The sequence below is a fragment of the Hyla sarda genome, chromosome 11 (genome assembly GCF_029499605.1).
Source record: "Hyla sarda isolate aHylSar1 chromosome 11, aHylSar1.hap1, whole genome shotgun sequence".
Taxonomy (NCBI): Eukaryota; Metazoa; Chordata; class Amphibia; order Anura; family Hylidae; genus Hyla; species Hyla sarda.
Genome location: NC_079199.1, coordinates 62,082,089 through 62,109,370, shown reverse-complemented (window position 1 = coordinate 62,109,370; position 27,282 = coordinate 62,082,089). Strand labels below are relative to the sequence as shown.

General features: G+C 44.0%; 1 protein-coding gene across 9 annotated transcripts in view; it reads right to left on the bottom strand.

The window, feature by feature from the left end:
* The window catches only part of RYR3 (ryanodine receptor 3), a 991,818-nt gene that overhangs the window by 117,797 nt on the left and 846,739 nt on the right, over nt 1-27,282 (bottom strand). For all 9 annotated transcript variants that reach the window (XM_056545312.1, XM_056545313.1, XM_056545314.1 and 6 more), the window contains 2 exons: nt 9,022-9,126; nt 6,099-6,180 (listed from right to left, as the gene is read on the bottom strand). In XM_056545312.1, coding sequence (XP_056401287.1) covers nt 6,099-6,180; nt 9,022-9,126 — 187 coding nt within the window. The remainder of the gene's footprint in view (nt 1-6,098; nt 6,181-9,021; nt 9,127-27,282) is intronic.

Below are 27,282 nucleotides of genomic sequence, written 5' to 3'. Positions count from 1 at the left end.
ATAGATGCGGCGGCCGCTCTTCTATGGTCCCCTGCACTCACGTATATATACACATATTCATCTTTCCCGCAGAGCTGTGATTGGCCAGATGGTTTCAGCTAATCACAGCTCTCTGTGAGAAATAGGAATATGTGTATATATACGGCCGTGCAGGGGACCATAGGAGAGTGGCCACCGCATCCATACATTATACAGGAGGATCATAGCGGGTGTCAGGAGTGATACCTGCAGTGATCTTTCCTTTACTACAAGTACTACTACTCCCAACATGGAGTACACTCTGCTCCATGCTGGGAGCTGTAGTACCTGCATTAATAGACAGATCGCAGCGGGTGTCAGAAGTTACACTCGCTGCGATATGTCTATTAATGCAGGTACTACAGCTCCCAGCATGGAGCAGAGTGTGCTCCATGTTGGGAGTATTAGTACCTGCAGTAAGGGACAGATCCCAGCGGATGTCACTCCTCCTGACACCCGCTGCGATCCTCCTGATGTGAATGTCAGGATCAGCTGTTCTCAAGGCTACAGAGCCGGGACAACAGCTGATCCTGAGCCGTAGGTATACATTGTATATCTACTGCCCAGCAAGAACTTAAAGTGAGCCTGCAATGTGTATACAGTATACACATTGCTGGCTCACTTAACCCCTTGCTGAGCTGTGCGCTATGCGCAAGCCCAGCAAGGAAAGAGTTAACTTACACTGCTGGACAGTGTAGGTTAACCCTTTGGGCGGTATACACTATATACAGCTATCTATAGATAGCTGTATATAGTGTATACAGAAGACGAAGTCCGCTTACTTCCCTCGAGTAGCGGGCAGGTCCTTGTAGCTCCGCCCCCTAGTGATGACGTAATTAGAGGGCGGAGCTACAGAAGGGAACAAGGCTAGTTAATCTGAAGCTCTGTTCACATTTTCCGTTTTGTATAATGTGAACAGACCCTTCTGGCAGTGTCTACCCAGACAGGGAGACTCCAGCTGTTGCTAAACTACAACTCCCAGCATTCCCGGCATGCTGGAAGTTGTAGTTTTGCACCAATTGGTGGCTCCCTGTTTGGGTAGACATTGCATCATGGGTGCTCTCCCCAGCGTACAGCGCCAAAAATGTCATGACCATTTTTTTGTGTTTTTTTTCTTTTCAGATCCGTGTATGCAGAGGACTACTGCGGGTTCGATGGATTATGGCGGATTATTTTTTTTTTCTTTTAATAAAATGGTTAACGAGGGCTGTGGGGGAGTGATTTTTAAATAAAATAATTTTTCCAATGTGTTGTGTTTTTTTTTTTTTATAGAATTTTCAGGCTTAGTAGTGGAAGCTGGTCTTATTGACTGAATCCATTACTAAGCCAGGGCTTAGTGCTAGCCTCAAAAACAGCTAGCGCTAACCCCCAATTATTACCCCGGTACCCACCGCCACAGGGGTGTCGGGAAGAGCCGGTACCAACAGGCCCGGAGCGTCACAAATGGCGCTTCTGGGCCTAGGCGGTTACAGGCTGGCGTTATTTAGGCTGGGGAGGGCCAGTAACAATGGTCCTCGCCCACCCTGGTAACGTCAGGCTGTTGCTGTTTGGTTGGTATTGTGCTGAGAATGAAAATACGGGGAACCCTATGCGTTTTTTTTAAATGTATTTAAATAAAATAAAAAAATTCTTTTTTTCATTCTCAGCACAATACCTCCTCCTCATACACGGATCTGAAACGAGAAGAAAAAAAACACAAAAAATTGGTTATGACATTTTTGGCACCCATGATGCAATGTCTACCCAAACAGGGAGCCACCAATTGGTGCAAAACTACAACTCCCAGCTGGTAGTTGTAGTTTAGCAACAGCTGGAGTCTCCCTGTCTGAGTAGACACTGCCAGAAGGGTCTGTTCACATTATACAAAACGGACAATGTGAACAGAGCTTCAGATTAACTAGCCTTGTTCCCTTCTGTAGCTCCGCCCCTAATGACATCATCACTATGGGGCGGAGCTACACGGACCTGCCCAGTACTCGAGGGAAGTAAGCAGACTTTGTCTTCTGTATACACTATATACAGCTATCTATAGATAGCTGTATATAGTGTATACCGCCCAAAGGGTTAACCTACACTGTCCAGCAGTGTAAGTTAACTCTTTCCATGCTGGGCTTGCGCATAGCGCACAGCTCAGCAAGGGGTTAAGTGAGCCAGCAAAGTGTATACTGTATACACATTGCAGGCTCACTGTAAGTTCTTGCTGGGCAGTAGCTATACGATGTATACCTACGGCTCAGCGTCGTCAGCTGTTGTCCCGTCTCTGTAGACCTGAGAACAGCTGATCCCGACATTCACATAAGGATGATCACAGCGAGTGTCAGGAGAAGTGACATCCACTGGGATCTGTCCCTTACTGCAGGTACTAATACTCCCAACATGGAGTACACTCTGCTCCATGCTGGGAGCTGTAGTACCTGCATTAATAGACAGATCGCAGCGAGTGTAACTTCTGACACCTGATGCGATCTGTCTATTAATGCAGGTACTACAGCTCCCAGCATGAAGCAGAGTGTTCTCCATGTTGGGAGTAGTAGTACTTGTAGTAAAGGAAAGATCACTGCGGGCATCACTCCTGACACCCACGGTGATGCTCCTGTATAATGTATGGATGCCGCTCTCCTATGGTCCCCTGCACGGCCGTATATATACACATATTCCTATTTCTCACAGAGAGCTGTGATTGGCTGGAACCATCTGGCCAATCACAGCTCTGCGGGAAATATGAATATGTGTATAAATACGTGAGTGCAGGGGACCATAGAAGAGCTGCCGCCGCATCTATACATTATACAAGAGGATCGCAAGGGACCCCGGCAATCTGTCAATTAGTACAGGTAACTACTACTCCCATCATGGAACAGTGTGATGCTGGGAGTAGTAGTACTACCTAAAAAATGAAGAAAAAAAAAAGTGCAAAACACGCACACAATACATTTTTATTATTGTTGGCTACATTTTTAGTGCTTTACCAGCTCACATAAATTGATCCCTGTTTAAAAATTAATAAACATTTCATAATATAAAAGATACATTTCGTTAGATACAATTTTTTCCATCACTACTGTATCTTTTTATTATTATTTTTTTATGGTACCCTACGAAATTTTAATAAAAATGGTATCTCCAAATGTATCCGAAAAATCAAACCGAACACCCGAATACCGAATGTATCCGAAAAATCTAAACCGAAAATATTACCTAACCGAAATTTTTCTCCAAAACGAAAAAACGTAAGGAAACGAAAATATTTCTAGTGCACAAGTCTAATACCTAGATGACATCCTGATCTTCTCCTCCAACCTAGAGGAGCATCGTTCTCATATTCGTCTGGTTCTTCAGCGACTACGGAAGAATCATCTCTACGCCAAACTGGAGAAATGGCTGTTCGAGAAATCTAGTCTTCCGTTTCTTGGCTACATTGTCTCTCATCAGGGCCTGCAGATGGATCCAGATAAGTTGTCAACATTATTGGATTGGCCTTGTTCTTCGGGCCTATGTGCTATTCAACGCTTTCTGGGATTCGCTAACTATTATTGTCAATCTAACCCACATTTTTCATCCTTGGTTGCTCCTATTGTGGCTCTCACTAAGAAGGCATCTAATCCTAAATCTTGCCCTCAAGAGGCTGAAGAGGCCTTCTCCCATTTAAAGTCTACATTTGCCTCTGCTCCCGTGCTTACAAGACCAGAACCGGAGAAGCCCTTTGCTTTGGAGGTTGATGCCTCATCTATTGGAGCAGGTGGCGTTCTCACTCAGAAAAACGCCAAGTGTAAGAGTGTAACTTGTGGGTTCTTCTCCAATACATTCTCTCCTGCTGAGTGGAATTACTCCATTGGAGATCGTGAACTCCTCGCTATCAAGCTAGCTTTGGAGAAATGGCAACATTTATTGTAAGGTTCTTCTCATCCGGTCAGCATCTACTCTGACCATAAGAATCTTCTATACCTTCAGCCTGCTCAGCGTTTGAAACCCCGCCAGGCAAGATGGTCACTGTTCTTTTCTAGGTTCAACTTCTTCATTCACTTCTGTCCAGCAGACAAGAGCATCAATACTGATGCTCTCTCCAGGTCCTCTGACGTCATTGGTTTGGACTCCACGCCTAGGCATATTATTCCTCCTGACCATTTGATTCCTGACGCTCCTGTTGAGATTCAGCAAGTTCGACCGATTCCTTTGCGCCCGTCAGATTTAGACGCAAGGTCCTGAAATGGGGTCATTCTTCCTTGACAGCAGGACATCCTGGAATATGCAAGACTCTACTTCTTATTTCTTGGCACTACTGATGGCCCCATCTTGAAAGTGATGTTTCTGATTTTGTTCCGTCCTGTGAAACATGTGCCTGTGACAAAACTCACAGACCTGCAGGACTCTTACAGCCTTTACCCATTCCAGAGACTGCCTGGTCCCATATCGCCATGGATTTCATCACCGATTTGCCACCATCTCGTAATAACACTGTCATCTGGGTCGTTGTAGATCAGTTTTCAAAGATGGCTCATTTCATCCCCCTACCAAGTCTTCTGCCCCGCAGCTGGCGAAGTACTTTTTGCTACATGTCTTTCGTTTACATGGTCTTCTTCAGCAGTTTGTCTCTAAGTTCTGGCGAGCCCTTTGTAACCATCTGGACATCAATGAGGACTTCTCCTCGGCCTACAACCCTCAGTCCAACGGTCAGGTGGAGAGGGTTAATCAAATCCTTGAGACTTATCTTCGGCATTTTGTTTCAGCTCGCTAAGATGATTGGGTCGACCTTCTCCCCTGGGCTGAATTCTCATATAATTATAAGGATTCCGAGTCCACAAGGTCTTCCCCCTTTTTTTGTTGTCTATGGACTCCATCTCTGTTCTCCTCTTCCTCTCTCTGTCTCCTCCGGTGTGACTGCTGTTGATGAGCTGGTTCGTGACTTCTCCCCCCTTTGGCAACAGACCCGACAGTCGTTATGCCAGGCTTCTTCACGCATGAAGGCACAAGCGGATAAAAGTAGAAGACCTCCTCCGTCCTTCTCTCCTGGTAACATGGTGTGGCTACCTTGGTCCCTTCCAGATTCTACAAAAAAATCAATCCTGTCTCCTAGAAATCCCAATTTCTTCCATGTCTCTCTCCTCAAGCCTCTTCTCATAAACCGGTTCTCTCAGAAGAATCTTGTCCCCACACCTGTCTCCGGCTCTTCTGATGTCTACAAAGTTAAACAGATTCTTGCGACAAACTGTGAGAGGTAAACAATTTTTTTGGGTCGATTGGGAGCGTTACAGTCCTGAGGAGAGATCTTGGGAGCCTGAGGAGAATATCCTGGACCGTGACCTTCTCAGTAGTTTCCTCTCTCGTAAAAGGAGGGGGAGACCAAATGGGGGGTACTGTTACGTTATGCGCTCCGGCCGCTAACGCTGGCCGTGAGCGCATGGTACCTTTACCTGCTGCTGCGAGCGGGGCTGGGACTCGCATCGCGGGACGCACCCGCATGCGAGCCCCAGTCCATCACTCTCCAGGTGTTTCTCCTGCCTTCGCCTCTGCCTCTCTGCTCTTGCGCGTGTGTCCCCATCCTCTAGGGCACGCGCGCTCCAGAGCTTTAAGATTTAAAGGGCCAGTACGCCCATTAGTGTAATTCACTTGTGGTTCATTTAAAAATTCCTCCACCATCCTCACTCCCCTGCCAGATCTTTGTTGCCTTGTGCCTTAGAGAAAGCGTTCCTCAGTATTGCCTTGCCGTCTATCTGATCCCTTGCTTTGTGACTTTGACCTTGCTCCTTTGCCGCCTACCTACTGAACTCCTGCTACGTCTTGACTACGCTACTGTGCCGCCTGCCCTGACCTTCTGCTATCCAGACTATGAGCTTCCTTATCCCTCCTGTGCCTCACATCTCCTCAGCCGCCTGTGTGGTCAAGCCGTGCCAGGGGTAGCGAACTGGGTGCCGCCTGCCACAGCAAGTCCATCCCGTTTTGCAGCGGGCTCTGGTGAAAACCTGCGGCACCTTAGACTCCACTCCCTGGTACGGTCCGAGTCATCTGCCACACAGGTCCAGCGGATCCACATCCATCGGATGTTCCTGTCTTCTGAAACGTGATTGTTACAATTTCCTTACCTTCTAGAAGGGAAAGCAGCATCACCACCATGTCTTGAAGGAGATCAAGAAGTTGTTTAAGGAGTTCAATCTGGCTTGAATCCTTTAAGAAGAATAAAAGAACTGTTTATAATAAAGTAAAAATGGTTTATAACTTTAAAACCACTAGCCAGCACTGTAAAGATTGAATTCAGATGTAATATTCTAATTACAGTATTGTACATTTATTTATTCCCATATATGTCTGCAAGAATGATATCCAACACACTTACTATTGGCCCTCTGTTTTATACCCTGTGTCCTATACTGCTTGTACTGTAAATAACGGTCAATGGACATAAGGTTAAGACACATTATCAGCACTATACCATATCTAACATAAAACTTAAAGAGAATAAAGTATGCTCTTGTGCATACCATTAAACTGAATAAACATGTCTGGACAGTATAAGGAAAGTAAAGCACTATGCGAGACTCAAGCGCATAAGATGCCATCTGCTCAGTAAAGGTTTAGCGGAGACTTAAACCACAGATCTATTTTCTCCTATACAGCAATTATGCAAAAAGTCAAATATACAGATTCCAATGAGCAAATTCTTCCAAAACTCACTAAGGCGTCTTTCTCCAGGAGACACAATTCACCAGTTTTGCAGATTTGCTTAAACACCTATATGTTCAAAATTGTTCAGATTCGTAGCTCTGTTCAGTTAGAACTTCCACCTGACTGATTATAAATCTTTTATGGTTTGGTGGCTAAAAAGGGATCAGAGGTGAGTAACTAAATAGTATATCTGAGAAAGGACATTGATGGCACATTACTAGGCTACTAATATCTGATGACATGTGATGAGCGGCAGGGGCCATATTCGAATTCAGTATATTTTGCGAATATATGGACGAATATTTGTCCTATGTTCGCAAAATTCACATATTTGATATGTTTGTTCCCTTTTTTTCCATGTGATAATTCGTAATGAAATCCGCATAGTGCGCATGACCAATTATATCTTTCACCTAAAAGAAGGGAGGCGGTATTGTCTTCTGGAAGTGCCAATATTCGCGAATATTTGCATATTTGCAAATACAAAACATTCACACTCCACACCCACTCACACAGTAAATAATATTGCAGCCTACTTTGGACCACAAGCTGGAAGCAAGGAGTGATGATCACTTTTTTTACACAGTACACATCATTGTTGTGATGTGTATTGTGAAGAAAAAAAAAGAATATTCATCAGTACGAATATATAGCGCTATATTATAAATATTCACAAAATCACGAAGTGACGATATTCGTGGTAAAAATGAGCATTTTGAATATTCGTGCTCAACACTACTGCTATTAATTGCTGGAGTTTAGAGGCAGTGGCACTTGGAACATGCTTACATAATTACATAGTCCATGATGTTGAAAAAGAGGAGAATCCATCAAGTTCAACTTATGTCCCTATTGTGTCCTTACTGTGTTGATCCAGAGGAAGGCAAAAATTGGCGGATGCCTTGGGGGAAAATTCCTTCCCGATTCCAGATATAGAAATCAGATTAAATTCCTGGGTCAATGTTCTGTCTCCATAAATCTAGTGTCCATAACCTGAAATGTTATTACTCTACAGCAGCCAGATTATCATAGGCGCTCCTGGAGCTACTGCTCCAGGCCCCGTGCACCCAGTAGAAAAAGGGAGCACCCCGACACCCACTGCCATACCTACGCTTTGGTGAAACCTTGCTGTCGTCCTTATATCCCGTCCTCCTATCCCAACCTCCTATCCCGTCCTCCTATCTCGACCTCCTATCCTGACCTCTTATCCCGTCCTCATATCCCGTCCTCATATCCCGTCCTCATATCCTGTCCTCCTATCCCAGGAGGGGAGGAGGAGAAAGTGGAAGCTGAGATCACGCTGTCAACAAAAGGTTCCATTTGATGACAGCGCGATCTCAGCTTCCACTTTCTCCTCCTCCCCTCCTGCATATTATCACGTCCGCCAGCCGGCGTGGGAAGCCGCTGCAGTCTCATTCATTTACACCGTTGTGAGCGTTGTGCCTTTCCAGCCCAACCTAATCAGGTGAGCAAGTTTTTATTATCTGCACTCCCTCACCGCTCAGCCCGCATTGATTCCACACAGGGAGCGCTCCGTTGTTCTTTTTGTTTGACCTCCTATCCCGACCTCGTATCCTGACCTCCTATCCCGACTTTCTATCCCGACCTCCTATCCCGACTTCCTATCTCGATCTCCTATCTCGACCTCCTATCTCGACCTCCTATCCCAACCTCCCATCCCGTCCTCATATCCCGACTCGTAATATGTGTACCAGGTATTGAAAAAGCTCCAGCCGTACGGAAATTATATGGGAACACACATTTTCCATTGATTTGCATGGGACTTTAAACAAAAACCCTGACCCTCACAAATGGGGGTAGTTAGGCGTTAAATTAACTATCCTATATTTTAAGTGGACATATAAGTAACATGTGACCAAGTATTATCGAAATATCTCCAGCCGTTTGGAAGTTATGCAGTAACACATATTTCCCATTGACTTGCATGGGACTTTAAACATAAGCCCCGTCCCTGGCAAATGGGGGTGAGTAAGGGTTAAATCACCTGTCCTATGTTTGTTATTGACATATAAGTAACATGTGTGCCAAGTTTCATGTTAATATCTTTAGTCGTTTGAAAGTTTTTGTGGAACATACACGCATACATACATACATACATACATACGCACACACACACACGTTGAGTTTTATATAGATACACATGTAATTTAAAAAAAGAAAAAAACCCTATTCACATGTATGGATCTACAGCATTTTTCAGACACATACATTTGTGAAATAAATCACATATAAACCTACCCTAACAATTTTGAAACTTGGATTTGTTGTTTTGTAGCAAGAACAATGATGTGATAAATTAACGGTTGCAAACAATTTTATTACCTGTGACAGCTTCATCTGCATGTTTGCAAAAACATGGAGGAAACCGACCACTGCATCCCACAGCCTGCTGTGCGCCAAACTCTGCTGGTTACCTATGCACGGACCCTGCATACAAAGAAGAATAAGAATAAATGTGATAAAAGAGGGAATGATAATGCATTTCCATTGTGTTTTACCATACCCACTTGACTCTCTCTAATGCTCTTTTGTGTATTCTTTGGTGAGTTTTAATATTTGTTATTCAACTGGGTATGATACATTGCATTTCGCTCTTGCAACCAATATGGGGTTGATTTACTGTTAACTTACCGTTTGGCAAACCTGCATGCATATGATTTTGGAAGCAACAACAGTTATAATAACTTTCCCATAATACAACTTCTCCTGGGTTATACAGAGTTTTACATTAGCTTTTGAATAGTCATACTAATTATGTCCGTGTCTGAGCTGTATTACAGATGCTATACAAAGAAGATCAGGGACAGGGAGGGTTTGGTCTACAGTTTTGTTTATACGCATTTCTGTGTAAAGGTATTTAAAGTGCTATATAGAAGAGAGCTGTATACAACAAAAGTTTTACTTTTCCTAAAATGTCAAACTGTATAAAAGAAGTTTATTTATCTGACCAGATGATTTTATCAAAATACGGTATATATTTTATACCCATTTGTAAAAAAAGCAATATAAAACTGCAGTTATATAGGGCAAACAAGTTAGTGAAAAAAAATCAGCATTTTATTAATGGGTATTCCAATGCCGCAAACTTTTTCAAAATGGAGTTGAGGTGTATAAAAAAAAAAAGTATACTAAGTATACTCCCCTGCTCTGATCCCCTGCAACTTTCATTTTGACAGACCTGCTACTCTCCAGCTTTTCTGAAGTTTTGTTCCAGCAGAAATCAATACCCACAGTGGTGACCTGCATCAGACAGTAAATGAAAAAGCAGACATTTCTTGATCAAACGTGAGAGAAGGGAGAGTTTAGCGGAATGACAGCTACAGGGAGTCAAGATAGGCAAGTATCCTTTATTTCTAATGCAGCCTGACTCCATAATAAAACATTTTGCCACACTAGAATACCCTTTAAAGTGCATATGTGTATATATTTTATCTATGTATCAAATAGGGAACAATCACAAAAAAATGCATCATTCATCTCGAGATGCCTCAAGGTATTAGAGGGGTACCCCTGCACAAAACCTCTTATCCCTATCAAAAGGATAGGGGATAAAGTGTTAGATCGCAGGGTTTCCTCAGCTGGGGACCCCTGCAATCGCCATTGCAGCACCACAGTTACCCATGCACGGAGCAAACTCCACTCCGTGCCAGATGACTGGCGACTATAGCCACTGCGCCCCCTCCATTCAGGTGTAGGGACATGGACATGAATAAGGGGGGGGGGGCGTGGTGTGATTTCATGAACACGGAAACTCCAAATATCACAGGAACTGACACTGAGAGGGTTATAATCCATTCACCAATGTCAGCAATAACCAATTTCATAAACTTAAAAAATGTCCAGAAACAAATATAAAACACTTTAGATAAAACACAGCAATAGACAAAAAGCTTTTCCATTACCAGTTGACCCCATGAGGCAGGTATTGCTCAGCCATGGTGAAGACAGAGTCAACCTGATGAGTTTTGCCAATTGAGGCTGTCAGGTTTATAATTCAGTTGTTCCCTAAAGCAGATAACCTGGATCTAGCACTGATGTGCTTTTTAGTTCTGGGCAGTAACAAGTGTTTCCATATATTTTCACTTTAAAATCTCTAGAAGTTTGATCTCAGGGAAACACATGAGTGTAGGAGCTGCTCCAAGAGGCCCATACCATCGTCAGGAATGAAGCTACAGCCATGAGATCCGTCATGTAATTTTATTTATACAGTGCTGTTACTGAAATGTATATACTATATGATCCTTTACACTTTAAAGTGAATGTCTACTTTTGACCAATACAAATTTACTACATAACATTTGTGCTGATTTAGGTCTTAAGATATATTTACAGATGTTGAAGCTCTGATACAGAGTTCCAGGTAGTGGCATATAAAGAAAAAGGACTAAAAAGGTCTGGTGTTAATTTACTTGTACTCCCATCCCCCCCCCCCCCCCTTCATAAATTTGCAGACAATGCTGTTCCCTGGAGAGAGGCATCTTGCACAGTTTATTTCCAATAAAAAAAAAAAGTAATGGGACCAATCAGGATGGGGCCCCCTCTCTCCAGGGGCCCCATAGCACCTGCATGGTCTGCTATTATGGTGCATATGCCCTGGGTTCCCAGTCTCCTGCATAGACAGAGCCAAATGATATAATTTTGTCTACCAGCAGATTTCGAAGTTTCATATGTTAGGCATCAAATTAAAAAATAACACAGTATGGAATAAGCTTCTAAGTTGCCCCTAGTAAGAGTGAAACCAAATGTTATCATTTAACTTTATGGCTAAAACTGACCTTTGACAACAATAAAAGATACATTCTTAAATTAATAGCACAGAATGAAGGATCTATAAATATGTTAAAAAGTGAATCTGCACCTTAAAGGAAACATGTGACCCTGAAAAGGCTACATAATGTATTGCGACCATGTTATAGAGCAGGAAGAGGTAATCAGATATATATATATATATATATATATATATATATATATATATATATATATATGTGTGTGTGTGTGGTGAGCTGGGTGAGGCAATGGTGTTGTAGGGTCTGGTGGTATTAACTCTTGGTTTGTCGTGACACCAGGGTGAGGTTTACTGAGTAGAGAAGGCCCTGCCGACAACCGGTCCACGAACGGCAGGATAATGCCACAGCACAATGCCACATTTCCACAGCAGAATTTATGAGATAATTGGAACTTTTACTGAACTTCTTATGTAAACAGTCTTTATAAATATACAGTTTCTATTGAGGTAACCAGGATGCAGGTTCATCACAGGCTTTGCTGGGACTAATAGTCTTTAGCTTTCAGCAGGCCACTGTGCTACTAATTGTATAAGTTGAGTTGAATAGTAGTCACAAGGATTTAGTCAACAGAGCTTTATAACTCACGGTTCTAGTGGCTGCTGGGTCTTTAGGCTTTGGCCTAGTTGCAATTGTGCTGAATTGTATTGCTGAAGTGTACAGGATTATGAGCAGGAAACAAGAAATAAGACAGTGAATTTGGAGACTACAGTCCCTTATATACTAGGGGGGCTGGACTAATCCCATTGGTTGCAAAGCCTGTAGGTCCTGAACCCAGAGCACTCAGTGTACATCACATGACATCATCACATGAACCTGGAAGGTCCTAAATATCTATACAACCATTATAATATATCACGTGACCAAGGTAGGTCGTATACATTTGCACACTATACAGAAATAAATTTATATGAGGCGACCAAGGGGCAAGCCCTGCAGGAGAGCCCTGTGGAATGGAGGGACTCTAGCTGAGGGGACTTTAGACAGGGACAGGACAAGGTCCTGTACCGGGACACCATATTATACATATATATATATATATATATATATATATACATACATATATTTGTTGAAAGATTCAGTATTGTTTTTAACTTATTGACTGAAGTCCCTAATATTTCAATGGTTAGGAGTCCAGTGGACAGTGTTACTCAATAATAGGATCATCGCCCACCTAAGCATGGAAGGATCACATATTTAAATCAATAAATGACAAGCAGTAATGGTCTCCAGTTTCTTCTTATTAGCCACTTATTCATTGTAGCAAGTTTATCCCCTACACTTCGTTCACTCAGCTTATGAAATCTATCTATATATATATAAAACTCAACGTGTGTGTGTGTTTGTGTATGTTCCACAAAAACTTCAAAACGGCTAAAGATATTAAAATGAAACAAACTTGGCACACATGTTACTTATATGTCAGCAACAAACATAGGATAGGTGATTTAACCGTTACTCACCCCCATTTGCCAGGGGCGGGGTTTATGTTTAAAGTCCCATACAACTCTATGGGAAATATATGTTACTACATAACTTCCAAACGGCTGGAGATATTTTGATAATACTTGGTTACATGTTACTTATATGTCCACTTAAAATATAGGATAGTTAATTTAACCCTTAACTACCCACATTTGTGAGGGTCGGGGTTTTTGTTTAAAGTCCCATGCAAATCAATGGGAAATGTATGTTCTCACATAACTTCTGTACGGCTGGAGATATTTCAATACCTGGTACACATATTACAGGTCGGGATATGAGGACGGGATGGGAGGTCGAGATAGGAGGTCGAGATAGGAGGTCAAGATAGGAAGACGGGATGGTCGGGATATGAGGATGGTATAGGAGGTGGAGATAGGAGGTCGGGATAGGAGGCTGGGATAGGAGGTCCAGATAGGAGGACAGGATAGGAGGTCGGCATAGGAGGTGGAGATAGGAGGACGGGATAGGGGGTTGAGATAGGAGGACGAGATAGGAGGTCGAGATAAGAGGTCGGGATAGGAGGTCGAGATAGGAGGACGGGATAGGAGGTCGATATAGGAGGACAGGATAGGAGGTCGGGATAGGAGGCCGGGATAGGAGGCTGGAATAGGAGGTTGAGATTGGAGGTGGAGATAGGAGGTCGGGATAGTAGGCCGGGATAGGAGGTCGGCATAGGAGGTGGAGATAGGAGGTTGAGATAGGAGGACGGCATAGGAGGACGGCATAGGAGGACAGGATAGGAGGACAGGATAGGAGGTTGAGATAGGAGGAAGGGATCGAAGGACGGGATAGGAGGTCGAGATAGGAGGACGGGATAGGAGGTCGGGATAGGAGGTCGAGATAGGAGGTCGAGATATGAGGACAGGATGGTCGGGATAGGAGGACGGGATAGGAGGACGGGATAGGAGGACGGGATAGGAAGTGGAGATAGGAGGTGGAGATAGGAGGTCGGGATAGGATGCCGGGATAGGAGGTTGAGATGGGAGGTCAGGATAGGAGGTCGGCATAGGAGGTGGAGATGGGGGTTGGGATAGGAGGTCGAGATAGGAGGACGGGATAGGAGGACGGGATAGGAGGTCGAGATAGGAGGACGGGATAGGAGGTCGAGATAGGAGGACGGGATAGGAGGTCGAGATAGGAGGATGAGATAGGAGGTCGGGATAGGAGGTCGGGGTATGAGGACAGGATATGAGGACGGGATATAGGGTTGGGATATAACAACAATAAATGGGGATGGGATTTGAAGTCCCCAACAAGGATGAGGAAGGAAAAACCGGGCAATGCCGGGTACTCAGCTAGTATATATAAAAACTCAACGTGTGTGTGTGTATGTATGTATGTGTATGTTCCAGCATCACGTCCAAACGGCTAAAGATATTAACATGAAACTTGCTTGATATGCAAAAAAATTGGAAACACAAAGGGGAAGCGCAACAATGTGCCATAAAAGTATTCAGATAAACAGAAAGAAAAAGAGGTGAAAGAAACTTTCTCACCTTCTGGTGTTGTGAGCACAACACCATATCGCGCTTGTATTCCGTTTCAAAGGGAATAGTGAGATCAGGGGGTGCAGCTCACACCGTGGCGTCCTGGGATTCCTGGACGTCTGGAGGATGCAAGAGATGAAGATCCCCGGGGCTCCGGTTCACGTGGTAAAAAGGTGTGTTTGAGCGCTCACTCCTGTAGATGAGCTTGACTGGGATCATGGCAGTATAGAAGTAGCCGGACACGGTTGAGTTTAAGAGATAATAACCGGATTTTATTAGGGTAGATCACAGAAAACGCGTTTCGAGGGCTGGGACCCCCTCTTGTTCATTGGATCTGACAAAGAGGGGGTCCCACCCCTCGAAACGCTTTATCTGTGATCTACCCTAATAAAATCCGGTTATTATCTCTTAAACTAAACCGTGTCCGCTACTTCTATACTGCCACGATCCCAGTCAAGCTAATCTAAAGGAGTGAGCGCTCTAACACACCTTTTTACCACGTGAACCGGAGCCCCGGGGATCTTCATCTCTTAACATGAAACTTGGCACACATGTTACTTATATGTCAACAACAAACATAGGATAGGTGATTTAACCCTTACTCACCCCCATTTGCCAGGGGCGGGGTTTATGTTTAAAGTCCCATACAAGTCAATGGGAAATACATGTTACTGCATAACTTCCAAACGGCTGGGAATATTTCGATAATACTTGGTCACATGTTACTTACATGTCCACTTAAAATATAGTATAGTTAATTTAACCCTTAACTACCCCCATTTGTGAGGGTCGGGTTTTTTGTTTAATGTCCCAAGCAAATCAATGGGAAAGGTATGTTCCCACATAACTTCCGTACGGCTGGAGCTATTTCAATACCTGGTACACATATTACGGGTTGGGATAGGAGGTCGGGATAGGAGGTCGAGATAGGAGGTCAAGATAGGAGGATGGGATAGGAGGTCAGGATAGGAGGCCGGGATAGGAGGCTGGAATAGGAGGTTGAGATTGGAGGTGGAGATAGGAGGTCGGGATAGTAGGCCGGGATAGGAGGTCGGCATAGGAGGTGGAGATAGGAGGTTGAGATAGGAGGACGGCATAGGAGGACGGCATAGGAGGACAGGATAGGAGGACAGGATAGGAGGTTGAGATAGGAGGAAGGGATCGAAGGACGGGATAGGAGGTCGAGATAGGAGGACGGGATAGGAGGTCGGGATAGGAGGTCGAGATAGGAGGTCGAGATATGAGGACAGGATGGTCGGGATAGGAGGACGGGATAGGAGGACGGGATAGGAGGACGGGATAGGAAGTGGAGATAGGAGGTGGAGATAGGAGGTCGGGATAGGATGCCGGGATAGGAGGTTGAGATGGGAGGTCAGGATAGGAGGTCGGCATAGGAGGTGGAGATAGGGGGGTTGGGATAGGAGGTCGAGATAGGAGGACGGGATAGGAGGACGGGATAGGAGGTCGAGATAGGAGGACGGGATAGGAGGTCGAGATAGGAGGACGGGATAGGAGGTCGAGATAGGAGGATGGGATAGGAGGTCGGGATAGGAGGTCGGGGTATGAGGACAGGATATGAGGACGGGATATAGGGTTGGGATATAACAACAATAAATGGGGATGGGATTTGAAGTCCCCAACAAGGATGAGGAAGGAAAAACCGGGCAATGCCGGGTACTCAGCTAGTATATATAAAAACTCAACGTGTGTGTGTGTATGTATGTATGTGTATGTTCCAGCATCACGTCCAAACGGCTAAAGATATTAACATGAAACTTGCTTGATATGCAAAAAAATTGGAAACACAAAGGGGAAGCGCAACAATGTGCCATAAAAGTATTCAGATAAACAGAAAGAAAAAGAGGTGAAAGAAACTTTCTCACCTTCTGGTGTTGTGAGCACAACACCATATCGCGCTTGTATTCCGTTTCAAAGGGAATAGTGAGATCAGGGGGTGCAGCTCACACCGTGGCGTCCTGGGATTCCTGGACGTCTGGAGGATGCAAGAGATGAAGATCCCCGGGGCTCCGGTTCACGTGGTAAAAAGGTGTGTTTGAGCGCTCACTCCTGTAGATGAGCTTGACTGGGATCGTGGCAGTATAGAAGTAGCCGGACACGGTTGAGTTTAAGAGATAATAACCGGATTTTATTAGGGTAGATCACAGAAAACGCGTTTCGAGGGCTGGGACCCCCTCTTGTTCATTGGATCTGACAAAGAGGGGGTCCCACCCCTCGAAACGCTTTATCTGTGATCTACCCTAATAAAATCCGGTTATTATCTCTTAAACTAAACCGTGTCCGCTACTTCTATACTGCCACGATCCCAGTCAAGCTAATCTAAAGGAGTGAGCGCTCTAACACACCTTTTTACCACGTGAACCGGAGCCCCGGGGATCTTCATCTCTTAACATGAAACTTGGCACACATGTTACTTATATGTCAACAACAAACATAGGATAGGTGATTTAACCCTTACTCACCCCCATTTGCCAGGGGCGGGGTTTATGTTTAAAGTCCCATACAAGTCAATGGGAAATACATGTTACTGCATAACTTCCAAACGGCTGGGAATATTTCGATAATACTTGGTCACATGTTACTTACATGTCCACTTAAAATATAGTATAGTTAATTTAACCCTTAACTACCCCCATTTGTGAGGGTCGGGTTTTTTGTTTAATGTCCCAAGCAAATCAATGGGAAAGGTATGTTCCCACATAACTTCCGTACGGCTGGAGCTATTTCAATACCTGGTACACATATTACGGGTTGGGATAGGAGGTCGGGATAGGAGGTCGAGATAGGAGGTCGAGATAGGAGGATGGGATAGGAGGTCAGGATAGGAGGTCAAGATAGGAAGTCGAGATAGCAGGATGGGATAGGAGGTCAGGATAAGAGGTCAAGATAGGAGTTTGGGATAGATGGACTGGATAGGAGGACTGGATAGGAGGTCGGGATAGGAGGTCAAGATAGTAGGTCAAGATAGGAGGTCGAGATAGGTGGTCGCGATAGGAGGTCTGGATAGGAGGACGGGATAGGAGGTCGAGATAGGAGGTCGAGATAGGAGGTCGAGATAGGAGGATGGGATATGAGGACAGGATAGGAGTTCGAGATAGGAGGTAGAGACAGAAGGATGGGATAGGAGGACAGCATAGGAGGACAGGATAGGAGGTCGGAATATGAGTTTGGGATAAGAGGTTGGGATAGGAGGATGGGATAGGAGGATTGGATAGAAGGATGGGATAGGAGGTCGGGATAGGAGGTCGGAATATGAGGACGGGATATGGGATTGGGATATGACAACAATATATGAAGATGGGATATGAAGTCAAAAGCTTCCTCTGTTGATTTTCCTCAACAACAAGGATTAGGAAGGAAAAACCTGGCAACGCCGTGTGCTCAGCTAGTTGTTATATATTTAGGCAATGTAAAGGTAAAACCTGCTTTGCTGCACTAAGTAAGTTTGTAATAAGGAGAAACTGGAGAAAATGGTCACATTCAATATTTTTGCTATTGCAGTAAAACAGCATTTTAACCTCTTTAATTTTACTATTAGAGGGGTTTCCCACCTTGCTGTTTCAGTTTTTTAGACAGCTCCTGCCAGTCTGTGGCCGCAGGATGTAGTTGGAAAATCCAAAAGCAGACAAAGTGGAAATGTTATGAAATTTGTATAATCCCCAATGACTATAAAGGGAGTTATGCAAATGGCGTAGCTCACAGGGCTGCATAGGACTTATGCAAATTCCCTGCTTCCGGCTTTTCCATCCACCTCCTGCAGCTGCAGACAGGCAGAATCTGTCCATAAAACTGAAACAGCGGGGTGGGAAATCCCTTCTAATGAACTGAATAATAAAACATCTATAATAAGAAGAAACTGTAAAAAAAAAAAAAATTGTCACAATTAATATTTTTGCCTTTGCAGTAAAACAGTATTTTAACCCCTTTAATTTTACTATTAAATATTAAAGAAGATATGTCATGCCCAAATACTTATCCCCTTAACTATCCACTTCCTGCAGCCACAGACAGGCAGAAGCTGGCCAGAGAACTAAAACAATGAGATGGGAAACCCCTTTAAAGGGGTACTCCAGAGGAAAACTTTTTTTTTTTTTAAACAGGAGTTTGAAAGCAGGAGGTTAAGATCGCTGTGAGTGTTAATTTCTGAACCCACAAGGTCTACAAAAAAATTGAAGTGTAATTTTGACTGTCTGTTTTTGTATATACATTTGTAAAATCCCCATAACTAGATGGCCTCTATGTTGGAAAATGCAGTCCGGTGTACATCCTGCACGATGTATGCAATCCTTGAGCAGAAGTTCGAGGGTGCATACTGCTGTGTGAGATGTCAGCAAGTTGTTCATTTGGAAGCCCAGATCCTGGATCTAGAGGAACAGCTTGCAACATTGAGACACAATGACAACCTGGGGAGGAGTCTTCTGCTCACTGAGCAGGCACTCTCGGGAGTAGAGGTGGGGGAGGACAGTGGGACGGAGGTGCAGGACAGTCAGGCAGCTAGCTGGGTTACAGTTAGAAAGCGAGGTAGGGGAAAAAGTGTCAGGGAGACTAGTCCTGAACTGGCACACCCCAACAAGTTTGTCCGCGTGGCAGATGAGGAGGATGCCATTACAGAGCTAGCAGAACTGCAGCAGGATACTGCTTCTGACCACCAGGGGGGTGTCTGCTCCAGTAAGGAGGGAGGGAGGAGTGCAGGGCAGGCCAGACAGGTACTAGTGGTGGGGTACTCAATTATTAGGGGGACAGACAGGGCGATCTGTCACAAAGACCGGGATCGCCAAACAGTGTGTTGTCTGCCTGGCGCTCGAGTTCGGCACATCGCAGATCGGGTTGACAGGTTGCTGGGCGGGGCTGGAGGGGACTCAGCAGTCATGGTACATATTGGCACCAATGACAAAGTAAGAGGTAGGTGGAGTATCCTTAAAAATGATTTCAGGGACTTAGGCCGCAAGCTTAAGGCAAGGACCTCCAAGGTAGTATTTTCTGAAATACTGCCAGTACCACGAGCCACACCAGAGAGGCAGCGGGAGATTAGGGAGGTAAACAAGTGGCTCAGAAGCTGGTGTAGGAAGGAGGGGTTTGGGTTCACTGAGAACTGGGCTGACTTCACTGTCGGTTACCGGCTCTACCGTAGGGACGGGCTGCACCTCAATGGGGAGGGTGCAGCTGTGCTTGGGGAGAAGATGGCTAGAAGGGTGGAGGAGTGTTTAAACTAGGGACTGGGGGGGAGGGAACCTACAACGTAGAGGGGAAAGATAGTGTAGATAGAGAGGGGGGACTTAGTAATGTACCTGGGGATGGAGCGGAGGGAGGGGTTAGAGTTAATAGGAATAGGCTTCATAGGAAAATAAAACATATACCCTTGAATCCCATTAACCCCAATAACATAAAGGATGGAAATGTAAAGTGTATGTTCACAAATGCCAGAAGCCAAGCAAATAAAATGGGGGAGCTGGAGGCCTTGATACTGGAGGAACATATTGATATAGTTGGGGTCACTGAGACATGGCTGGACTCCTCGCATGACTGGGCTGTCAATCTGCAGGGTTTTACATTGTTTCGCAAGGATAGAATGAACAGGAAAGGTGGTGGAGTTTGTCTGTATGTAAGAAGTGATATAAAAGTCAGTGTGAACGATGCCATAGTGTGTGATGATTCTGAAAATGTGGAATCACTGTGGGTAGAATTGCAAAAAGAGAGAAATACTGAAAAAATAATATTTGGTGTAATCTACAGACCCCCTAATATCCCTGAGGAAATAGAAGGTCGGCTTTATAAACAAATAGAGAGGGCTGCCCGGGCAGGTACAGTGGTAATAATGGGAGCTTTTAACTTTCCAGACATAGATTGGGGTCGGGGGTTGGCTAAAACTTCAAAGGGACGACAATTTCTAAATTTATTGCAAGATAATTTTATGGGCCAGTTTGTGGAGGACCCAACAAGAAGTAATGCCTTGTTGGATCTGATTATTTCCAACAACGCAGAGCTGGTTGGTAATGTAACTGCACAGGAAAATCTTGGTAATAGTGACCACAATATAGTCACTTTTGATTTAAAATGTAGAAAACAAAGACAGACAGGGAAGGCAAAAAACTATAACTTTAAAAAGGCAAATTTCCCTTGGCTGAGAGATGCACTACAGGACATAGACTGGGGGGAGGCGTTGTCAAATACTGATACAGAAGGTAAATGGGAAATTTTTAAATCAACTCTAAATAACTATACAGCTAAATATATACCAAAGGGGAACAAATATAAACGATTAAAACTAAATCCTACATGGCTGACAAATGATGTTAAAAGAGCAATAAACAACAAAAAAATAGCCTTCAAAAAATACAAATCTGAGGGGTCAGCTATAACATTTAAACAGTACAAGGAGCTTAATAAAATCTGTAAAAATGTAATTAAAACAGCAAAAATTCAAAATGAGAGAAAGTTGGCCAAAGAAAGTAAAACTAATCCTAAATATTTTTTTAGATATATAAATGCAAAAAAAAACAAGGACAGAGCATGTATAACCCCTTAATAATGATAATGGGGAGGTTGTCACAGGCGATAAAGAGAAAGCAGAGCTACTGAATAGGTTCTTTAGTTCTGTATATACTAAGGAAGAAGGAGCTGACATTGGACAGGTCAGTGCTGGTAACACATCATGTAATGTACTGAACTGGCTTAATGTAGAAATGGTACAAGGTAAGTTAAGTAATATAAATGTAAGCAAATCTCCAGGGCCAGATGGATTGCACCCAAGAGGTCTTAGAGAACTAAGTTCAGTAATATCTGTATCCCTGTTCATGATATTTAGAGATTCACTGGTGTCTGGTATTGTGCCAAGGGACTGGCACAAGGCGAATGTGGTGCCAATCTTCAAAAAGGGCTCTAGGTCTTACCCAGGAAACTATAGACCGGTAAGTTTAACGTGCATTGTGGGTAAATTGTTTGAAGGATGCCTCTGTTGCCGAGGGGAAGGATTTCTCACCCGAACAAAACCGGAAGTTCCCCGGACGCAGAAAAATTCAAAAGCTCCGGCAGCTGTGCTCACATCGCTACAGTGCACCTTCACAGCAGAGACTCGGCAGATATCGGGACAAACCTCCGGACAGCACAGCGGGCATCAGAAACTGCAGAAGCAGGCTGCACGGATTGCCGCAGTACGCCATAGTCCATCTTAAAGGGCCAGCGTACCCTAATTGCCCAGCAGCGACAATGCACTCAAACTTCGAGACAGCACACTCAAGCTTCAAGTCAGCGCACTCAAGCTGGTCCCTCTGGGACTGAAGAAACAAGAGTTCCGGCAGAAGAAGACATTCCTGAAACCGAAGAGGTGGTGTTGCGTCGGTCTCAAAGGTCGACACAAGGAAACATACCAATCAGGTATCAAGACTGACTACATTCATAAAACTCAATGTACACATAGTACAGTACATAAACTTCATTAGTGTACATTCATAAAGTCCAGTACACATAACTTATAAAATATATCTCACAAACAAACACCAAAATGAGTCTTAGGGACTGTAACATGTTCTAAATCAGTCCGTACCACTGTTATGCACTAATGTCATGCACTAATATGTTCTTTTGTCTTTACTTGTTCAGGATGCTCTTCCTGGCCAGAAGGTATTCCTGTAGCTAACTAAACATTACACGTATCCACTAAGGTAACAGTATGCTTAATTGTAAAGACTGTTGCATAAAAGTTCAAGTAAAAGTTTCCAGTTATCTCATAAAATCTGCTGTGGACATTCCGTTTATTATCCCTGACGTTTGTGGGCTGGTTGGCGGCAGGACCTTCAATACTAAGCAAAACGCACCCTGGCGTCATGACAAGTAAGGGTTAATACCACCAGACCCTGTTACACCATTGCCTCACCCCGACACCACATCAGCATCTATTTTGACAAGATGTCGAATTTTGTAATCTGCCTGATTGTGTACCCCTGGTGCCTTATATGTTTTGATTACTGAAACAGCTCCCAGCATATCCTTACCACTGTTTAGATCATACTGGGAGTTTCATGTGATAAAATATTCCTTAGCAATTTTCCTTTACTTAGCAATTTTTATATTTTATTATTATTGTCCAAGTAATTTTCCGCAACACACTACAGGACGGATGAAGTAGGGAACCTTTTTAAAAAATTTGATCTCACCCATGTGTTTGTGTGTATATCTATCTACACACACACACACACACACACATATATATGAAGTAGAAACAGTGGCACTCCAAGTAGGTGAAGAAAGTGGCGGCTTGATAATGGCTGCATGAGCCGGCTGAAACGTTGCACGTTTTGAGTGAATAATGACACCACTTTCTTCACCTACTTGGAGTGCCACTGTTTCTAATTCCTATATCAAGTTTGGATCTCTGACCAAGATCAACAACGGGAGGCACCCGTACATATCTACACCCGGAGTGCTGCTTTCTTTTTCTACATGTGTATATATATATGTGTATATATATGTATATATATATATGTGTATGTATATATATATATATATATATATATGTGTATATATATATATATATATATATATATATATATATATATATATATAAAAACGGGATGAGTATTTAACTCAGGGAGAGTTCACCTCTCCTGGTGTGACGGAGCTTTCAAGGGCCCCTAAGCACTCCACAGGCATTCTGGGTGGGGGAATATGCAAATCAGCTCATTACATCACCTTTTCTGGCGATGTTCCCTGGTATCAGCTTAGCTCCAGTTACGGAATATAAAAAGCTAATTGGGATTAATGCCAAGTCAGAACTCTCTTTCCAGAAGGAAAGATCACCCATCTGCAGACAGCTGTTTCGGGGTTTATTGAAAGAGCTTTATTGTCCGGTCAATCATTACAAGTCATACAATAAATTACAATCACACAAAGCATGACAGCACGATACACAGCAAAGGTCCCCTAAGCTATACATCGCACATCATGCTACTCTAACACTCTGCTCAATCCTGTAATAGAAAAGCACAAGAGATTGAATAACAAACAATACAATCTGTGATCGGGGTAGGGGCGTGGGCAGTGGGGCGGGGGCGTGGGGGGTATTGCCAACTATGTGGGGGTGGGGAGGGGACGGATCACAGGGCTAAACTGCTGGGCTGTATCTTCAAGTAGACATGGGAGAAGGAGAGGGGTCTTCACTCCTCTTCTTCCTCATCGACGGCCGAGCTTAATCGGCTTAATCAGGATTAATGCCAAGCCAGAACTCTCTCTCCAGAAGGAAAGAGCACCCATCTGCAGACAGCTGTTTCGGGGTACTTGCCCCTCGTCAGTACAGAGCAGGGCTTGCCATTAATCCCGGCTTGGCATTAATCCCGATTAGCTTTTTATATTGCGTAACTGGAGCTAAGCTGATACCAGGGAACACCGTCTGAAAAGGTGATGTAATGAGCTTATTTGCATATTCCCCTACCCAGAATGCCTGCAGAGTGCTTAGTGGCCCTTGAAAGCTCCGTCACACCAGGAGTGGTGAACTCTCCCTGAGTTAAATACTCATCCCGTTTAGTTGGTCTAAGGCCCCTCATCTCAGCCAAGCCAGATTACCCTGCCCTGTACTGACAAGGGGCAAGTACCCTGAAACAGCTGTTTGCAGATGGGTGCTCTTTCCTTCTGGAGAGAGAGTTCTGGCTTGGTATTAATCCCGATTAGCTTTTTATATTCCGTAACTGGAGCTAAGATGATACCAGGGAACATTGCATGAAAAGGTGATGTAATGAGCTGATTTGCATATTCCCCTATATATATATATATATATACACATATATATACACATGTGATAGCCTGTGGGATGTAGGGTATGGGGAGCGTAGCTGTGCGGTACTTAAAGGGTGTTTATTAACCCTTGCTATTCGTGATGCCAGGTTGAGGGCTCCTCTGTAACGCTTGTCCTACCGCCCCCCTTACCAAGAGCGATAGGGAGGTATAAAATAATAGATTGTCCACAACCGGAGAGTTTTCTGAAACAGGATTAACTTTTACTGAAGAATTTCTGCAAGCTCCAATAACAAAACAGTCTCTAAGCATAACAACTGCTTTCCTTGGAGATTGACAAAGGTTGGGACTTTAGCATTTAGAGTCTTTTGGTATTGTGCACTGTTTCACTGGATTTAGGGGTTTAGTTCCGCAACTAAACCCCTAAATCCAGTGAAACAGTGCACAATACTAAAAGACTCTAAATGCTAAAGTCCCAACCTTTGTCAATCTCCAAGGAAAGCAGTTGTTCTGCTTAGAGACTGTTTTGTTATTGGAGCTTGCAGAAATTCTTCAGTAAAAGTTAATCCTGTTTCAGAAAACTCTCCGGTTGTGGACAATCTATTATTTTATACCTCCCTATCGCACTAGCATTAGCAGGGATTTAAATTTGAACTCACGGTTTTGGTTCAGCTGAGACCGGCAGGTTTTTGAGGCCTGTTAGTCCTGTTAGTCCGGCATCCACGAGAGCAGCAACCCAAGAGAGCTCCCTTATATGGGCAGGGGCTGGACTAATGCTAATTGGTCCATACTGATGTCAATCACCATTACAAAGACTTGTGGGTAGCACATGACCCAAGGACCTCCAAAGGTCCTCCAACATACCATAGAGGTTATTAGCATGGTCACATGACCGAAGGTCCTGCGATGCTAAACAAGGTAAGCATTATACATTATCATAAAATATATAATACTATTAAATATATACATATATTATCATTAGAGAATTAGACTTGAGGAGAGGCGACTAGGGGCTGTCCCACCTGAGGAACCCTACCTGAACGTAGTTACTCTGACTTTGGGGGACCTCTACACTAGGTACGGTATGCAATACGGTACCGGGACACCTCATACATATATTGTGTATATATATGTATCATTTTTCAATTGCCCCTTCTACTTTTAGAGTAGAAGAAGAGGAGTAGAAGGGGCAATCGCTTCTCGGCCTTTTGGCTAAGATCAAGTGTAGTACCTTTCCTGTTAGTTGGCGGTGTGGAAGACCACCAAGGCAGGATGGGGAACCACACAGTAGGACGGGTGTACCAGGGATGGCTGTATAGCACAGCAGTCATCCCCGATGAGACCTGTTCCCTGCTGGATCTGGCCTTAAGGTCCGGGTAGAGTGAAGGCCGAGGTGCACAAGTGCCCTGGGAGTGGTGACCCCAGGGTGCCGGAATTCTTTTGGGATTGGCAACTCCACTTGAATGAAAGCACATAGCACACACTTTTTCTCTCACTCTTCTGGGCACTCATCCTTAGTATCCCGGCCTTCCGGCTAGGATCGGGGAATTTTTATAGATCCGGTTGGATGTCCGGGCAGCATTACACACTGCGCACATCCACTTATTTATTTATTTTTTTTGTCACTGTGTCCACTTTTTGTGTTCGTTTGTTCACTTGGATTTGGTAGGGTGCGGTAGCCCTTCTGGGTGTCCCTCCTGCCAGTCTAGGGGAGGTGTGTGTGGCCATTAGGTTCCTCACCTCCCTGCTATACCCCGTGGCATCCTGTTTCGGCAGGATGCCAAACCGTTTTTACTGGTTCCTTGGTGACAACCTGGTTAACGCCTAGTTGTTTTCCGGGAACACTTTCGGTCCCTGAGTAGCTTCGGCGAAAGGGGACATCGTACCTGGAACCTCGCAGGTGCCTTTTGGCCCGGAGGCGAAGGGTTTGGTTTGTTGGGGGGCTTCTCTCCTTTCGGAGAAGGGCTTGCGATAGACCGCATCCTCGTGCACGGTGAACACTTGCACTTTTTACTTGCACTTGGGTGATTTGCGAGCACGTACCTCGGCTTTCAATAAAAAAAAAAAATTGCCCCTTCTACTTCTGTACTTCTGTACAGTGATATCATGTCTGTCACTCTGACATGTCAATATATCCTAAAGGATAGGGGACTGATGTCTGGTCACGGGGATCCGGCCGCTTAGACCCCCCGCGATCTCCGGGTGGCACCCTGGCGTTCTGAAAATGCTTTTTCTGAATGCTGGGTTTAAGCGGCCGTGGTCATGACACCACGCACCAGACCCCTGTGTAGTACACCTTTAACACTGGCTCATCTCTAGAATGTTTGAATGTGTGCATGCAGTGAAGTAGACTGCTCAATGTCTTCATTTTAAGAATATGCATTTAAATTATTCCAAAGATATTACAAAGTTTTAGTATAAAAGATGGCTTTTATGCTGCTTGGGTTCTGCTTACAATATGCTTAGGAAAACTAATATAGTCATAATATATAGTCTAAAAGGTATCATTTTAATCAGAATATTGGTATGAAAGACTTCCTTGGCAATGTAGTAGACAGATTTTTTCAGCCTGTCTTATCTGCAAAAAAGTGAGACTCAGCATTCTCACAAAGGCTTTGTGGCTGTGCTGAAGAAAGGTACCGCTGTGATGTGCAATGAGTGTTGGTTAACTTGCAGCACAGCATAAACAAACACACTGCTGCTCCTATGCAGATTGTGCACATCAAGGAAAGATCTGTTTCATGAAAGCAATTTTTCGGGCAGGCAAATCTATACACTGAAACAGAGGGAATTCAGACCTCAAGGTGTAAACTTATTACTTGTTAAAATGTAACCTTCCAATTATGGAAATGCAAAGAAATAAGATGTAGCTGGTTTAAATAAAATATGTGATTTATTAAATAAATATCAATAATACACTTAGTCTGGTATCTTTGCAGGGCCCCTGCTACAGATCCAGTAAAATTAGTCAAAATAACAGATAAAGCAGAGTTGTGATGTGAGCGCTGGATGATGCAAAAGTTATAGTATAATTGCACACTGTCCCGTTATCGGGACGTTGACTTTAACGGAGAATATGCAAT